The 18893-nt window shown below is 36.6% G+C and overlaps 1 protein-coding gene across 1 annotated transcript in view; it reads right to left on the reverse strand.

Moving 5' to 3' along the window:
• Positions 1-18893, reverse strand: part of frya (furry homolog a (Drosophila)) — a 51457-nt gene that overhangs the window by 5079 nt on the left and 27485 nt on the right. The window contains exons 29-53 of the mRNA XM_016507691.1: positions 18279-18378; positions 17991-18162; positions 16765-17021; positions 16521-16667; positions 16211-16382; positions 15973-16063; positions 15625-15707; positions 15000-15150; positions 14256-14359; positions 13535-13717; positions 12498-12699; positions 10565-10686; positions 10254-10441; positions 10086-10177; positions 8753-9354; positions 8525-8622; positions 8251-8421; positions 7968-8108; positions 6517-6696; positions 4282-4452; positions 3962-4036; positions 3705-3875; positions 1819-2022; positions 1343-1570; positions 101-273 (exon numbers count right to left, since the gene is read on the reverse strand). Coding sequence (XP_016363177.1) covers positions 101-273; positions 1343-1570; positions 1819-2022; positions 3705-3875; positions 3962-4036; positions 4282-4452; positions 6517-6696; positions 7968-8108; positions 8251-8421; positions 8525-8622; positions 8753-9354; positions 10086-10177; positions 10254-10441; positions 10565-10686; positions 12498-12699; positions 13535-13717; positions 14256-14359; positions 15000-15150; positions 15625-15707; positions 15973-16063; positions 16211-16382; positions 16521-16667; positions 16765-17021; positions 17991-18162; positions 18279-18378 — 4278 coding nt within the window. The remainder of the gene's footprint in view (positions 1-100; positions 274-1342; positions 1571-1818; positions 2023-3704; positions 3876-3961; positions 4037-4281; positions 4453-6516; positions 6697-7967; positions 8109-8250; positions 8422-8524; positions 8623-8752; positions 9355-10085; positions 10178-10253; positions 10442-10564; positions 10687-12497; positions 12700-13534; positions 13718-14255; positions 14360-14999; positions 15151-15624; positions 15708-15972; positions 16064-16210; positions 16383-16520; positions 16668-16764; positions 17022-17990; positions 18163-18278; positions 18379-18893) is intronic.

Consider the following 18893-nt stretch of genomic DNA (forward strand, 5'->3'; position numbering starts at 1 on the left):
GTGAGGAAAAAAAGTTCAAACATCAGCTATGAGAAACTTGAGATAAGTCTGACTTTTCCAGACAGACTAATGTATGTTGAGAGTTTGAAGCTCACAGTACCTGGGTACACAGCTTGTCTCGTTGTCAGTAAAGAAGTTGTTTTCCTTCTGGGGTGTGTCTGCTGTTAGGATGTCAGAACAACTAAAGGCAGGAGGCGACTCACAAATGCAGAGTGAGATATCGTTCTCATTAACAATGGCTTCTTCTTCTTCTTCTTCAGCTGAATCCTCAGCCTAGTTTTGGACAGGATTCACAAGAAGTAAGACAAGCTTGGTAAGTATTTATGGCAACGAAAACATATATTGTGAAAAAATAATATTAAGAAAAGATCAAATTATGTGGCTGAATTTCCCATTCTGAGATGATAAAGATGGTATTAGTGACAGACTGACTAATCGTTAATTAAACGATTGTCTTTTTGATAACTTCTGTGGCTAAAATACAGAAGTGATTCCCCCAAATGTCAGCTCCATAATTTACTAACTGCTAAACGTTTTCTGTTGTCAAATATTTTTAAAATTGATTTAAAAATTTAATTAAAACACTGATTTAATTATTACATTTATTTTAATTGGGGTGGCTGAGGAAAATAAAATAAAATAAAATAAATAAAATAAAAAATAAAATGGTCAACCAACTCTGTATTATTTAAAAAAAATAATAATAATACATGTATTAATTTAAAATATATGTATATAAATAAAAATTGAAATAAAAAAAACACAAAACAATGCATATATTTATAAATAAATATTCACTAACCTTTCAAAACTAAAACTCTTCATGCTGAGAATCGTTTATCTTTTGAGTGCTTTTTAAAAAATATATTTTTTATAATTTTCAAAAATTTCAAATTCAGATATATTAAGAGACCTTTAAAAATAGGAGGACCAATATCTGCTTGGTCTGGTCTCATGTCTATGGCCACAGGCAATGGGTACACTCTCTTTATTTGCAACCCTAGCATTTAGTATGTGAGTGATGTTACATCCTTGACACCCACAGAGAAGCCATACACATTGCCCTAGTGGCTCATCCAGAGCCTATTTCTGAGACTGTGGTAGGCCTCAAAGATGAAAAGCGGTTAGCAGAGAAATGGTTAGCAGATAGAAACGGGGAGCTTTTGAAGAGCAAGAATTACTTGCCATGCCGCTTTGCACATTAATCTAATGCCCCCATCCTAAATACGCATGTAATAGGAAAATAGTATTAGCCAACTACTCCCTAAAATCTACCCATGCTAAAAGCGGAGCCAGACAGATAAAGCAAGCACAGAAAGAGATTTCGTTTTCAACCGTGTTAATGGAAAAACTCCAGAACAGAAGTGCGGTATGAGTAGGAATGTGTCTGCCCCCAAAGATCAGCCATTTTGAAGCTCTTATTCACCCGATGGTTCGAGCCCTCGGGTGCTGAGATCTCAAAGCTGGGCGTTGGGGTGGAAAGAGGAATTGGGTCAGCTTGAGTGTTGTCAAAGGAGATGGGAGGGGAGTCCATGGGGTTTAGTTCCTCAGTAGGAGACAGGCTGACATTCTGAAATGAGCAATTTAAGAGAGTTTAATTAGACATAGCGTTTTTATAGATTTCTATAAAACAGGTTATTATAAAATACTGTAAAAGAAATCTTTTATCAAAAGTTTTCTGCCTCTAAAACAACTTTTCTTTTCACAATCCAATCAAATCCTATTAGATAAAATACAATATTTCCCAATGAATATCCTGTTTCATATATCCCATTAAGTCAAATAGTGTACAAAAAATGAACAAAAGTGCAACATTACTAGTTGTGAGGCTGAGAGGATCTGGCTGGCTGTGAGGGACTCTTCCTCAGAAGACTCGTCAGAATCATCATGGACGATTGGACACAGGCTTGGAGAGCTTCCTGAGAGCTGGCGGTCCTCCTCCATTGGTTGGGCTTCGGCCTGGTCCAGACTGTCAATGGAACGCCTCCGCGCACCCCAGTTGAAGCTGTCAACTGTCTCACCCTGTCAGAGAAAGAGTGAGAGAAAAAAAGAGTCCTCTGAATTGGTATATGGCACACAACCAGATTTCAAAACGCACACAGTCATAGGCTACAGCATGCTGTATATGTGAAGGTGCTCAGTCTGTGAGTTTGTTATATAAGGATATCTCTCCATATATAAAGGATTAAAGGAAACCGCAATGCAGGAACACATTTCTAAACATTCTCGTTCTTGTAGAGCAAGTAATAAAGTCCCTGAAGGCTCAAGTTATCACTGCAGCCACATGCCTTGACATCAGAGTCAAGAGTCAACATCCACATTCCTTCACAGATCCAGTTCAGCAGTGTAGAAAAGCTTGCTTAAACACTGAACTCAAAAAGTTGCTTTTGCTGCACTACTTAAATTATTTTCTTTTATAATCATACTTGACCAAAACGAAATGGTAAAGAAGCAAAAAGTATTTGATACTGTTACAGTGAAGGTTGGAATGAAAATATGATGACTTCTCAAACTTATCCACAAGGGAGAATTTATTTAAAAGGCTGAATCTGCCTTTTTAAATCTCTCTGTGGCATGGCAGCTTCAGCAAATTTGGAGAATGACCTCAATGAAATGACTCTAATGATTTCATAGGAGTGCAAACTAGAGACGGCCAAGCTATTAAAATACAAACATACTGCAATATAATAAAAACCACATAAGGAGTGACTAAACATTTATAGATGCTACCCAACAATACATTTTTACATTTTCTAAAACACACTACTGTACAGTTCAAAAGTTCGGGGTCAGTACGATTTTAGAAACAAGTCTCTTATGCTCACCAAAGCTGCATTGCTTTGACCAAAAATACAGTAAAAATGGTAATATTGTTAAATATTACTACAATTCTAAGTTTTCTAAATTAATATATTTTAAATTGTAATTTTTTTCCTGTTGCAAAGCTGAATTTTCCAGCCACACGATCCTTCAGAAATCATTCAAATATGCTGATTTGGTGGTCAATAAATATTTCTTATTATTGCCATTGTTGAAACAGTCAGGCTGCTTAATATTCTTGTGGAAAACGAGATTCACTTTTTTCAAAACGACAGCATTTATTTGAGATTAAAATCTTTTATAACTTTTTTAAATGCCTTTGCTGTCTCTTTCAAACAGTTAAAAAAAATCTTATAGACCCCAAACTTTTAAACAATGGTGCAATTTTACAATAAATAAAAAACAAATACATAAACAATCATTTATGTTAGAATTTCATCTGTCCAATCTAAATTGAATTAATCTGTTTTGATGTGCCATTGTATTTTGAACTTGCTTAAAATAAAATGATGTTTCCAGGCAGAGTTATGGACATGCATCACAATGCACAGCATATGAAAAACACAATTTCATCTTGTCCTACTGCACACAGCACAACACTGGTGGATTCCTGTGCTTACCTGCATCTCCTTGATGGTACAGACATAAACAAGGAGAGGAGAATGTATTACAAAGAGTTAAAGAAAGTTACAGTAGTATTGCGCAAACTGTGCAACAGTTTATTTCTGACTGATACTTTGCAAAAGTTTAATGCTCAGCACTGCTTTCCCCAAAGGTCCACTTTACTGCAGTCAAAACAAAGTTTGCCCAAGTAATTTGGAAGTCAAAAGATTTCACAAGAGGGAACCGATCATTTGGGTTTTGTTTTTTAAATATCTGCTCACCTCTCCATCTTCCAGTTCCACATCCAGGAAGTCAAAGTCTCTGAATACACAGAACTGCTGTTCTGAAGTGGTGTCATCCATGTTTTCTGTGTCCCGTGTGCCGTCCTCAGATGACACCAGACTGGGCTGGTGCTCAATCAGGTCCAGTTCCCCACAGGATGAGAAAATCACCTGTAGGAAGTGCTTAAGAATGATTCCTGACATACTGTATGTTCAAATATTTAATACTGGATGGATAACATATACGCGTCACTTACAGATGGGTTTTTGGTGAGTCCAACTTCTTGGCCACACAAAGTTAATACATTCACCAACTTCTCACGAGTTCTTTTCTAAATTGGGAGAGAAATGACAAAAAAAAAATAAAAAATGTAATAAATTAAGTGTAAATAAAACAAAATTATAAAAAAGTAATTAAATATAAAATAAAATGACAAAAAATAATTTAATGTAATTGATCAAATTACATAAAATAAAATAATAAATAAAAACATTAAAATATAGGAGATATAGAAATGCATATATACATTTTTTTGCAAATGTCAGAACTTCAAACAGTGTATTTGTGAGTGCTTACCTGTGAAGATTGTGGTCGTTTCCAGCTGACAGGCACCAGCACGTGGTTGTTTTGGTAGGAGCCCGAGGATGTAGAGGAGGTACTGCGAGTCACAGTAACTCCTCCTCCATTCTTCCCATCTTCCCTCGGAGAACCGTGAAGCTCGTCATATCGCCGGCCAATCACCGGTGTCTAAAACACACACAAAGTCACACACCATTAAGCCCAGGGATTTCACGTCTGCTCTTTTCCTTTCATGTCATAAGCTTGTGGCCCTCGGCCCAAAAGTCCTTCCATTCCCTTCGCTAACGTCAAGTTGCCTCAGATCCCGACCAACAATTCAGTACCTGCTGGAAAAAGTGGACGTCTATTCTCAATGGTCCTACTCCTCTGTGTCTCGTAGCGGAGCTTTCAAAAACAGAACTTCAATATAGTGAGCCAAACAAAGCTTGGGGGTTATGTCAGGATTTCCCTTATTGAGCTCACCTGCCCTTAATTCCTGTGAAATCCTTTCTGCTGGGATGGAATGGAGCATGCTTTGAGTTCCCTGTCAGTTTTGAGGTTTTTTCCTACTGTCTCGCTCACTTGCTAGAGGCTAAATACGTCCCAGAGGTATTTGACAGAGGGCAGAGGAGTCTGCTTTGAGACTCTAGAAGGGCTGTCCAGCTCTCGCCGCTCTGGATGTAAAGCGCCACAGCCGGACTGACATAATTTCCTGGAATTCATGCACTACACAAATAGCTCCCTGTTTGGTTCCCACACTTTAATAAGGCCAGGTTGTTCATATTTCCAATAAGTTTTAAACAGAAAACCTAACCTTCAGAGTTTGTTACAAATGTTACTGTACAATAATAATGAAAAAAATAAATAAATAAATAACACAGAGGACAAAACTACAAAAAAAAATGCATGACTCCACCTTGGAAAATGTGGACAATCCTATCAAGGACGCCAGCATTTGGTGGTTTGCTGGCATGGCTCACTTTTACACACTATGCACCATCTCAGCTTCACTAACTTAATGTACACCATCACTTAAAATAACAACTTTCTCTTTTTTACAATAATAACAATAATTTTTAAATGATAAAATATTTTTTAAATGATAAAAATAATATCTAATAATAAAAATAATATTTAGTGTTTTTCAGTCTTTTTTCTGTGTTGTGCATTTAAAAGTACTATATAAATTGAATAATACTATAATACTTATATAGTACTTATATATAATATAATATAATATATATTTTAAATCAACTTATAAAATAACGCAAATGGAAGGTACCAAAAATGGGACCACAAAATGTTTAAGACCATTTTTAGCTCCTTGAAAGGCAAATGATAAAATAATATCTAATAATAAAAATAATATTTAGTATTTTTTCAGTCTTATTTTTTTCCTGTGTTATGCATTTAAAAGTACTATATAAATTGAATAATACTAATATAATATAATATAATATTTTAAATCAACTTATAAAATAATGCAAATGGAAGGTACCAAAAATGGGACCACACAATGTTTAAGACCATTTTTAGCTCCTTGAAAGGCAAATGATAAAATAATATCTAATAATAAAAATAATATTTAGTATTTTTTCAGTCTTATTTTTTTCCTGTGTTATGCATTTAAAAGTACTATATAAATTGAATAATACTAATATAATATAATATTATATTATATTTTAAATCAACTTATAAAATAACACAAATGGAAGGTACCAAAAATGGGACCACAAAACGTTTAAGACCATTTTTAGCTCCTTGAAAGGCAAATGATAAAATAATATCTAATAATAAAAATAATATTTAGTATTTTTTCAGTCTTATTTTTTTCCTGTGTTATGCATTTAAAAGTACTATATAAATTGAATAATACTAATATAATATAATATAATATAATATAATATTTTAAATAAACTTATAAAATAATGCAAATGGAAGTATGGGAATTATATAGTGACCAAAAAAATTTTTAAAACCATTTTAGCTCCTTCAAAGTTACCACCCTTTCTCTTCATTCCAGCTGCACACTCATCATCTTAACCAACTTTATGAGGTGCATCCTGGGATGGTTATTAAACAGTACTGAAGGATGCTGGATAGTCTGTGCTTGCTACACTACTGATTTCAAGCATTTATGTATAAGCCTCAGGGTATTATAGATCATGAGAAACATAAATTCAGTGTCCAAACTTTTGGCTTGTACTGTTTAATGACAATAAAGAAAGGAAAACAGATACAGACATGTCATACCTCTGAAATGTCAAAGTGAAAGTCAAGGGTCTTTCCAGGCAGGGCTTTGGAGGGTGTGTCCCAAACACGCCTGACATCCACAGTGGATGTGTTACTCTGCGGGGATGAAGGCGAAACCAGACTAGCTGAGCGGGAGACCACCAGCTTTAATATGTTCAAGGCTTCCTTCCAATGTGCAGTCTGAAGTCACAGAAACAAACACAAAACAGAACTAAGTTATTCTCAAAGGACACATTCAGAAACTTGCTCACCTCCCAAAGCATTACATACAGTCAATCCATCTTCAAGAGCAGTAGCTGTCTCTTCTTCTGCTGAGATAAACACACGAGCCCAGCGAGAGAAGCAGTAGTTCAGAGGAGCGTCTTTGCTGTGAGGCCACACTGAAGGCCTCAGTAATGTGGACAGCAGCCAATAGGACTGACTGTTTATAAACTGCTGCTGGGTGTGCCTTTGGATTTATAGCCCTGGCACAAGGTCGTGTTTTTTAATTCTCTTTTTGTTCTCCCTCCGAAGGAAGGGTTGAGAGATGGAAAACCAGTGGCCTTACTAAAGATGTAAGACAGCTTGAAGTTTACAGTAGAAATGCTATAAAACACTATTATGTCATGAACAAATTAAGGCTGAATGATATGAGCCAGTTAGATGTGATCATTGAGGATAATTTTAGAAGCGCCCACAATAAATATTGTGTGAAAAGCTACAGAGTGTAAAATGATTACTGATTAGTTATGTCTTTATGTTGTGTTTCCTTTAACGATTCGATTTCTATGCAGTTTAATTCAGATTCACAAGTTCTTGATTCTTAATTGGATCCTGATTCATTTAGCTATATTTCAGTTACTATTATCTTGCAGTACAGTCTTTTTATTTCATTACATTCAATACACACTGCAAATTCACATTTACAACTTTTTTTTTTTTTGTAATGCACTGTAGCAGTGTTGGTAAAAATGGTTTTCGCATATAAAATACATTCAATTAAAATATAAAAAATAGAAATAAAATTAAATAAAATTAAAAATTAAAAAATATTAACTGAAAAACTTAAGCTTAAAAAATAAGAAATGTTGCTTTGGCAACTAACTGAAATAAAATAAGTTGAATTTAATGTATTAAAATGACAAAAACTGTAAAAGATAAAGCTAAACATAAATGTAAAAAAATTAAAAACTTTTTTAAAAATTAATAAAATTATCAAAGCACAAAAATTACAAACTTACAAACTGAATTTAAATGATAACTGAAAATGCTAATTAATGCTCATTCAAAATATTAATAAATACTACAATAGTATATCAAAATACTATTATTTTTATATAATAGTATATAAAATAACATTGCATTGTAGGTCATTTTGGCCAAAAGCATATGTAAATGATTACATTTTAATTAAAGTTGTGGAACAAATTCCATAAATAAATTCTGTACGTGATAAATTAAAGGAGTCACACCTGAACAAACTTCTCTATGGTTGTTAGAACCTCCATGTTGAAGAGTTTGGCTTGAATACCACTCAGGTCCATGTGACTCAGTAGACTATAGATGATTTGCAGAAGAGTTTGTTGCATGCTGGGTAATCCTTTCTTCAACAACTGTTTACAAAACACAGAAAGTATTAGAAAGTTTTCCTGAACACAAAGTATGTGTATGTTCACATTCTTGTCTTGTTTATCATACTTTTTTCATTAAAATTATAAATGTCGCAAGGTTAACTTTTATTTGTGGTCTTCCTACCTCCGCCATGTAAGTAACCATGCTGAGTGTGCTGTCACTGAACGCTTCATGTAGGTAGCGGCACACCACATTGACCCAAGAGAAGCAGTCACGGGTATAGGAGTGTGTTTTGTACAGTGTCATCACATGGGCAAGGTTGGACAGCTTGGAGTTTTTTTCCTCAAGGCAAACCTGTAAATCAAAATGAGTGATTTTCAGTAAACAAATGTGATGTAGATTCTTTGACTAGCTATAAAAGTGCATTTATAGTGTGGTTGAGGTAACAGAAACAGACCTGGGAAATTCTCTCAGCCACGTCCTTGCAGAATTGAGTAGGTGAGTCAAAGTGTAACACAAGATGGGGGATGAGGCAGAGCACGTTCAATGGGAAACCTGAAAGGTAATAGCAGATTTGTTTTCATAATCCCACTTAAAATGAGAAATGATCATGAATTTTGGTGGATTAATGGAGAATTATGTTAGAAAGGTACATTTAGCTGGTAATAGAAATGAAAAGGTCTACCAATGGCTTGTGAGGTGTCCACCACAGGTAGGCGTGAGACGGGCGTAAGCTGGCTGAAAATCTCCAAGGTGAGTTCTGTGGTGTTTGCAGAGGTGAAGCCCTTCAGAAGCAGCTGCTGAAGCCCAGAGAACTCCTTCCATTTTAGCTGGATCTGGATCTTCTCCAGCTTTTCTCTGTATTCCTGCTTATCCAATGAAATGTGGCCTAGCAGCTTCCCTAACAACCTGAGGGACATCTGGTACTCAAACTCAAAGTCTGACTCCATGAGTGACACCACTGCCCAAAAGATGGTGGCCAGCAGGTTGCGAGGATGGTTGGCGTTGGTTGGGTCGGTGGAGACCACGTTGTCTCTGGAAGATGATGAGGACAGGGATCTGAGCTTGGAGATACTGCTCTGATGATGGTGGATGCGATCCAAGGTGGCGCTCCGGGGAACCTCGGAGGAACGCTCAGGCTCGCCAAAGCGCTTGGGTACGGAGTAGCTACGCTGGTGGCGTGTTCGCTCAGAAGCAGTGCCTGATCCTGGGATCAGGTCCAGCTGACTGGTGCTTTTACGGTTTAGTGTTAACTTGCCGCTGGATGGAAGATCTGGCGAAGATGCCCTGCAGGAACACAGACTGATCACTAACAAACATCGAAGCCTCTTGGACTTTTGATGTTGAAGTTAGAAGACTCAAACCTTTTAAAGCCTACTCTATCATATTTCATACGCAAATTTCTAAGGCTTCTAAATAATCAACAATTATTATCAAAACTTATTGAGAAACCTACTGTACACAAACTACTACATGCCTTCTGTCGATTAAAAAAAAAAAAGATTTTTCTGACTATTCATGATTATTTCATATGTCAGGCTTTACATAAATCAAGCATATAGCATTAGTTCCGGCAGGTTCACGTGAGTCAAGCTTGCATCGGCTGACTCTCAGCTGATCACATCTACCTATAGGCATTCCTATATAAGGTCTATTCAGTATTATTCAGCAGCTTTTTCGCTTGCTCAGGAGCAAATTACCCTCCTCCATCCCCAACTCCTCCTTTCGCCACAGTCAGGGCTTGGCTTGCTTATATTCCTCGTTGAATCAGACTCCTTTTATCTTGAATAATGTGTTACACTTAAATATCATTAAGTACGTTAATGATAGTTCTGTTTGGTTTACCCTAGGGGGGTTATTATTGCTGCTCTCCCTGCTCATTCATAACAGGCCTCATGGATGGGCAGTGAGTTTTTCCCAGAACAGAACCATACCGCCAAACCAAACTGTATGCTAAGTGTCAATCATATTGACGGTAGTGGTCCTGACAGAAGTAATGTTGCATTGCGGGAACTTACCGTAATATAACAAATAAGTCATTGTTCTTCAGGCACTCAGCTAGATTGTCCACCACTGACTCAAGAGTGAGGAGAAGCTCCATCACATACCCCTGCAGAGAAGATGCATTCTGTGTTTATTCGCTCACTGAATCAGTCAGAACAGTCATTACAGAACCAGAAGCTCACCTGAACCTCCTCCCCGTGCTCACCGACCACTTCCACCAAGCGTGAAAGCAAGTCGGACACGGCCAGCGCTGACAGGGGCTGCCGCAGAGCTCTGAACACCTGGAAGGAACGTCCAGCGTAATGTCTGGAGGAGCTGCACAGAGCCATCTGCAACGCCACTTCACTCAACTGCTGCTCAAGCCGAATGTCTACAAACATAGAGAATATGGCATGTAAATACAGGGATATAAATTAAAATTAGATAAATGTCACAAGCTGCACCCTATTAATCTAGACGAACACTGGAATGACTTAGGACAAATGTGACTTACCTGATTTGGACTCTTTGAACACAGACACTACATGTCTCAGAAAGTTGGTGAGCTGTTCTGTGCTCTTTGAGTGCTGATTCTTAGGAGTGATGTCTTCATGGCTCCACAATGGTCCAAAAGGCCTAAACAAACCACATGACCATTTATAAGATCTCTTACATATGCAGTATAAACTGTAAATGACAGCAATGTGATATGTTTGAATATTACTTGCTTGTGACTAAAACTGCCACTAGATGGCAGACTAGGCCAAAAGATGCTATTTGCCTGCAAACCACCAAACGTGTTGCTGTGTTTCTTAAGTTTTGATAGAACTTTCCTCAGTCAAAACTTAAAATAAACTAACTAATCAGGCAGCAATTGCTGTATATTAAATATTTTAAACATGCAAGATGAACATGCATGAAACTTTTTAAAGATGAGGCGAGGAATACAGTAGTCAACATTTGAAGTGGATCAAAAAAGTTGATCAAAGTTGTCCTAAGACAAGAACGGGTATTGTTTTGGTTTTAGGACAACTTTGATGAAAGGTTTTGATGTTGACTACTGTAGTTTGAATCAATATTTAAGTGAAAAAAGTTAGTTCTGTACATACTGTAAAAACTAGTTCACGCAGCTCAAATCCAGTTTTTTCATATCCAATTCACATCTGACTGCTTTTCTCTGTTGACCATAGCTGTTAACAGCATAATAATCATTTCAATACTTCCAGTAATAGCTTCAATACTTCCAGTTATTGAAGTAGAAAGTCACTCGGTAGTGTGCAAATGCCTTCATTTGGCAACCAAAGATATTGGCAGAAAATAACTATACTGCAAATGCCACACAGATCCACCTGATCATGAGCAAATAACAGTGTTGCCAGTCTTAAAATGGGATTTGAAAAACAATCTGGAATTGTCTGCAGTGTGAACATAGTCTGAAAGAACCAACACCAGCACCAACATCAGGCAGATGCCCTTTTAAGCAACACCCCAGTGAGAAGAGAACCGCTCTGATGAAGACTGATGAAATGCAACATACAAGTCTGTAACATTTTTAGTGATGTCAGATGTAAGACGTGTCAGATGTGTCATTTCCTGAATCAGTTCCTGAACAGCTCTGGAATATTAACATGAAATGACCTTTCATTGTAGTTACATACGCAGTAAAGAACAAGTAACAGTGCAGAGGTTATCTGGCCCCTATTAAAATTAATATTTAAACACTTCATTTGTTAAGTTCAATATAACATAAATTTAATATAATAAAAACATCACAGCATTTATGTACTGTACCTATCATGATTCAGATTTTTTGTGTTTTGAAAGAAGTCTCATGCTCACCAAGGTTGCATTTATCAGATTTAAAATACAGTAAAATATTTGTGAAATATTATTCAAATAAAACAAATATATCTATTTTTATATATTTTAAAATGTCATTTATTTCTGTGATGGCATCATGGCAAAGCAACATTTTTAGCAGCAATTAGTGTCACGTGAGCCTGTCTGAAGTCACAGAAACAAACACAAAACAGAACTAAGTTATTTTCAAAAAACTGTTTTCTATTTTTATATATTTTAAAATGTCATTTAGTCATGTGATGGCAAAGCTACAGTTTTAGCAGCAATTAGTGTCACATGAGCCTTCAGAAATTATTCTAATATGCTGATTTGGCACTCAAGATAATTTCTTATCATTATCAATGTTGTAAACAGTTATGCTGCTTAATATTTTTGAGGAAATCATTGACAATTTTTTTCATGATTCTTTGATTAATAGAAAAATTAAAAGTTCTTTTGTAACATTATAAATGTCTTTACTGTCACTTTTTATCAATTTATGCATCCTTGCAGAATAAAAGTATAAATTTCATATACATTTCTTAAAAAATAAACAAACAAAAACAAACATGATCCCAAACTTGTGTTACTGTAGGTTCTTCTTGTACCTGTTAGTGAGAAACTCAATGAGTTTGCTGCTCTTCTCATCATCTTCAGTGCTGCTCTCCATCTGCTCCACCTCTTCCTGGGCCAGGTGAGGAAGATTGGAGCTGCTGCCTCCGAGGCTCAGGCTGGACGAGGTAGAAGAGGAACTGAGGCCAGAATCAGGAACCGGAGATGCCTGGCCATTCCGGAGGAAGTCCACACCACCTGAACACCACACGTAGGGTGAGTAAAATGTTTGGGAAGGAACAAGCTCTAAAGATTAGCCCACATTTTAACGTACTCAACTGAAATATTTGGGCAAGACAAATAGAGTGATAACATTCCTAAATGAGCCAAAAAAAGAACAATACTTCAATCACTATGCTGTTATGACGGGCTGGCGAATTACATCTTATCAGCATCATTTTGACTTTGCCTAGACATGTTTTAACAGCATAAAAAACATTGAGACCACCGTCCATTTGGAGCAAAAAGATAAAAATAGTCCATAGGAATGCTCTAATCAGACCTTTAGATGCTCTGTGTACATATAATTGTTTTTGGCTGCACTTCCAGAAGTTGCACAGATAAGAATTCTCACTCTCCACCCCTCCACAGGATTTCAACATGACTGCACTCTTCAAAGCTATGTGTCAAATACCAAAGCCAATGAGTAAGTGTTCATGCAAGGAGGGTGTGATAAACAGGATTCATGAGAAGTTGCTAAATTTCTTTTATAGAAGGCAGAATTTCACAACATTTAATAAAATGTAGCGTTTCACAAAGTGTCAAAGCATTCATCATTGAATTTGCCCTTCATTTCCAGGTCTAACAATTATATAAAAACGTGGTTGCAAAATGAATGCAGCTGCAGCATAGTTTCAAAGTACTTATTTAAGCCATATATATGTATTATAGGCTTAGTATGTATCATATTATTTGTATCTTCTGACTCCTGGTGACCCCTGTTGACACTAGCATTGAAAGTTTGACTACCACAAACCACACACACAAATGTTTTCATTGTTTTTTGGACATATTTGGATGTTAAGTGTAGTACCTGTGTAGAACTCAGGCTGGTAGATGGGTTTAAAAGTCAGGCTCTTGTTGCTGTTGGCATCTCTGGTGTTTAGCAGAACAGAGGCAATGAGGCTGAAATTGTTGTTGCAAGATAGCGTGATGAGAAGGTGCAAGAGGAGTCTCTTACAGTGTTCAAACACCTCTGGGCGGTAGTGGTCCATACCTAAAAAAAAAGAGCCCAAATCTTAAAGTTAAAGGTTTACATTTGTACTTTCACTCATTCATTATTGTTTATGTCCATTTGGGGGCTTTATGGAAGGGATAAGTAGGAATATCTGGTTCTAGCCTTTGTTTTTTTTTGTCTTTCAACACCTAAATGTTGTTTTGATTTGAATTGATTCATGTTTTCAATCCGCAGGGATACAAATATTTCACATATTTCTAAAAAAAGATAAGGTGGGTCCATCCTACATGTTCAGGAGATATCAGCTACTGCTTTCACTGACAACATTGTTCTCGTAGCAAGCCACATAGTTGCAGTCATAAGACACATTGAGGGATGCAACAGTTCAGATGAGATTAGATTAAAAAAAAAAGACAAAAGCAAATCCATTTTGGATAAAAATAACATGTACTACAGTAAAAGCAGCACTTTTCATCTGAGAACACCTGACTCAAGCACTGCAGCCTTAATCTAGACGTGTAATCCCTGATAAATGCCCCAAATTGGGATGAGAACAGAACACAGAGGCTCTACTGACCCAGGAAACAGGCATGGAGCAGTAGAGGGAGGTGTAGGGCCCAGTCCTCCTTCACACTGTGATCCACCACCAGCTCCGTCATGAAGATCACTGCTATGTTACACCTGCACCAGACAAAACACACTGGTCTTTCAGTACATGAACAAAAACACATACCAGCAATGACCTTTCAGAACATATTCACAGCTGTGACTGAGTGACAAAACAAATTTTTTAAAGGGAGTATGTTGGTTTTGTCATTACGTTGATGATGGCCATTGTTCATAGTTCCTAAGTAGACGTTAAAAAGAACATTGGTAACATGTTATCGTGTTTTTTTTTTCAGGTCAAAGGGATTCTGACGACAGCACTGCAGCTTCTGATCATCTCTTTTCCATCTGTCTGATAATTGCAGAGTGACGTGCTTTAAGATTTCAGGATTACATAATCCGTGGGATTGATAAGAATCACGTTTTATGATGAGAGATTAAATTTAACGACTCAAGTTACAGTGCTTTAAAAGCTAGTATGTAATTCTCTACAAGACTTGGACATTTAATCTAAATCTGAATAAAAGGATTTTACATAATATAAAGTATAGATTTACTTTTGTTACTTAATGGCTGTTTTATTGTAACATCATAAATAAATACATAATTAAATTTATTTAAATGAATGTGTTTTATTTTGTCAAAACAAATAAAAATGCAATGGATAAATAAAATAAATAATAAAATAAAATAAAATAAAATCCAGAAATTTGACCTGTGGAGGGGTCCTCGTGGGGTGACTGTTTCAGGTAGATAATCGACCAGCGGTGCCCAGCAGCCTCCGTTAACTGGCATGGGAAGAGGAAGCGGCTGATTGGTTTCTAGCACACTCATAAGCCACATGGCATACGGTGGGAGCGGCTCACCTGCAGGCAAAGCAAAAAGGTTGAAAACAACACGCCATCCTTGACAGGTATGCCTTTCATCCATGAGACTTGTAATAAAACTGGAATTTACCCTCAAAGCATGAATGGTATGTAGACAGACAAACTCCATTCCTGCCATACCTCATGTCTAATGCAATCATGCTCAAAAACCATAAAGCTTAAGCTTAAACTATTTCAAGCTGAAATGTATTACCTGAGCTGGCTATCAGAAATATCATCTCAAATTCAAAAAAGGTCTGAACTATTTTACTGCTTTAAAGTTATTGATAATATTTAACATCCTCAGGCCAGAACTGTCTCGACATCCATGGCCAAAGGGGAAGCATTTCAGACTTCCAGTTCCAACTGTTGAACTTGACTTTGCTCAGAAGCTCCTCCACTGCATATAGTAAATATCAATCAATCCAAAACAAACTGTTTTGCCCATTTGTTGAAGCTATAAACTTGACTCACTCTTTTCCTCATCATAGGAACCTCCAGAACTGCTGCTGTACCGAGACTCCAGGCGGTTGTGTGCTCGTAAGATGTTGCTTAGCCTTTGGTTGACAGAAAAAAAATACTTTTGTCAATACATGTATCAAATATAAACATGCCCTTGATCTAGACAGATTTTAGGCTGCTCCAGGGGAAGTTGCTTTGGATAAAGGTGTCTGCCTCATGATTAATTATAATGAGTTATGTTTGTAATGCTTAAGGTGGGTGTAACCTCAAACTGTGATTAAACGTGACCAAGGAAAAAAATGACATTAATAGAAAGAGTGTTAGGGCACATATGTAAATAGAGTGGTTTGTGGCACATACCTGTCATCACACTCCTTTGTGATTGGCGAGTCATCTGTGTCAGGGATGTTTCCCTGGCCACACACCATGGTTTTGCTGCTGGAAGTTGTACCTTTAGAGGCATGCAGTATTTATTAATATAACATGTGGCATGTGATATACATGCAACACATGAGTGCTAACTCAGACATTTTGATGTCTTTATGTATTTATGACATTTTGCCTTGACAGATTCACACAAACTCTCTAGTATACATACCTGAAGTGGTGGTGGTGGTAATTTTGCTTGTGGCTGAAAAGCGGTAGAACGGAGGATTGTCACAGTGCACCACTACGGGGTTCACAGGATCTGTCTGTTGAAGTTCATAAAGCAGCTCCTCCATGGTTTGAATGGTGTTGTTGCGACACAGGTAGATCACCACCTTCTTAATCTGAGCATAAATAGAGGACAAACATAACTTGACAACTTAGCTTTCATTCTTTAACCAAATGACCTGCTTTATCAATAAAATCTGATCAAATCTGACACCAAACCAAAACATAATGAAAAAAATAAATATACAACTTACATGAGGCAGAAGAGAGGTGTCGCTGCTGACTCCACATAAGCTGATGAGAAACTGCATGGTGGTCCGCAGGTTATTAGTCCACCGTTCATTACTGACCAGAGCATTCCAAGCGTTTTCCATTTCTGCACCTGGGACATCGTCCCCGTACTAACACACACAGAGACACACAACTCAATATGCTGTATTGATATCCATAGCTTTAGAGTCTAGGAAACACTAAAGTAACAGCGATTCACAGTCATACCTTAGCAGTCATGAACATGAGGTTGTTTAGGACCAGAGAGGAGGCCTGCAGTGACCCCCAGCCTGTGCCTCGGAGCAGGTGAGGTGCTGAGGTGTTGTGAGTGTATCCCTTCCTGTTGTCTCCAGAGCTGCTCGGACTCGAGACAGTGGGCAGCAGGCCTCCATCAACCAGCTCGATGTTACTGAGCCAAGGGAGCAGGTAGGTCAGCATGACCTGACGCCCGTTTGGATGCGTGGTGGGAAACCTCTGACTCACCTCTAGAGATGATAGATACAAAAAGATATATCTACATAAATATACAATCATAAGTATAAATGAAGTTTCTGCATGTTTTGTTAAATTTGCTGGTGGTTCAATTAAATTTAAAGGGATAGTTCACCCAAAAATCTAAATTTTGTTATTTTTTCAAACCTGTATGAGTTTCTTTCTTCTGTTAAACACAAAAGAAGATATTTTGAAGGATGTCGGTAACCTAACAGTTATAGTTGACTTTCATAGTATGGAAAAAATGAAAGTCAGTGGCTACCAGCAACTGGCTACCAGATTAACACAGTTGCAGTATGACTTGAAAGATTGGTTTACAGAGACATATCTCCTTCATTCTCCTCCAGTATAATGTTTAAGAGTTATGGTTATACTTTATCAATAGTGTGACAACTGTATATTTTAATGCAGTAATTATTCAAAATTATTTTCCATGATAATCAACAGCATGCCACAGCAGCATTGTTATGAACTAAAACGAAAACTACAAAAATATTTTTAATTACAATAAATATGAAATAATATATAAATATTAAATGAAAAACATTAAAAACATTAAAAATTACAAAGTTTGCCTTAACACCTAACTGAAATAAAATGTTTAAGCTGAAGTACTAAAATTGCTAAAACTGAAAAAACTAAAATAAAGACGACCTGAAATATATATATAAACTAATAAAAATGACAAAAGAACAAAGCTACTGAACATAAACTAGAAAATGAAAACTAAAAATATAAAGCTATAAGCTAATAAAACATTACTAAATACTATAGTAGCATATAAATAATATTAAAATAACATTGTGCCACAGATGCGGTCAACGGAACCTAAGTTGTATTAAAACCAGAGACAAAACCCTCTCATTTTGCAGTTAAAAGTTTTAGGAGTTTTCACCTATAAGAGAAGCAGTGGCATTAACACACATACACACTGTGTTCATCTCTGTCCTTCCATTTTATACCTGAGAAAAGGGGCAGGGTGAGTTCAGGGTACATTCTGGCAAGTTGCTTTGAAAGCTGGGTTACAGAGAGACTGTAGAGGGGCGGAAGAGGCCCATGTGTTCCATACAGTATAGCACCACTTTTCTGTTCCACAATCCTCTTAGAATACACAGACAGCTTGGCCTCCAGAATCTATTCATCCAGAAAACACACACACATAAACAGATTAGCACACAAACACGCTATTTAATCCAGTACACTTTCTATTATTGCAACACTTCTTTGGCAGAGAATGTTCTCTCTCAGACCTGCATTAATTGCATAGCGATCTCGTAGATCTCCCTGTTTGTGTCGGACGCTTTGAAGAGAACAAGGTTCAGCAGAGTCACAATATCACTGGAGTAGTTTCTGTGACAGAAAACAAAAGACCTACATAAAACAAGTTACACATGAGATGTTTTGCTAAATATGTGAATGAGAGGCTTCAGTCCAAAGACACGTCTAGTCTTGGCACTATACACGTAAACAAATTATCATGAGAAAGAAAGCAGGCAAACGCCGCCTAAGCTCTATTGAATAGGATTTTATCTGCTGTGGGAAATCTGGCAACAGAAGTAGCCTGATGAAACCTTTTTTATAAATATGAATACTGTATAAAAATTGTATAAATGCTATACTAAAGGTACAATTTACAATAAAAAAAATAATTAAAAATACATTTAAAAGTTATTGGTCAGTGAGATTTTTTTTATTTTATTTTTTAAAGAAATTAGTATTTTTATTCAATGGGGATTCATTAAATTAATCAAAAGTAATGTGAATGCATTTATAATAGTGCTGGGTGGTATAGTGGTTCATACCGAATACCGGTGTTTATTTTTGTTATGATATTAATTTTTTAAATACCGCAATACGTATGTTGC

This window comes from Sinocyclocheilus anshuiensis, unplaced genomic scaffold (assembly GCF_001515605.1).
Source record: "Sinocyclocheilus anshuiensis isolate Anshui unplaced genomic scaffold, SAMN03320099.WGS_v1.1 scaffold758, whole genome shotgun sequence".
NCBI classification, from domain to species: Eukaryota; Metazoa; Chordata; class Actinopteri; order Cypriniformes; family Cyprinidae; genus Sinocyclocheilus; species Sinocyclocheilus anshuiensis.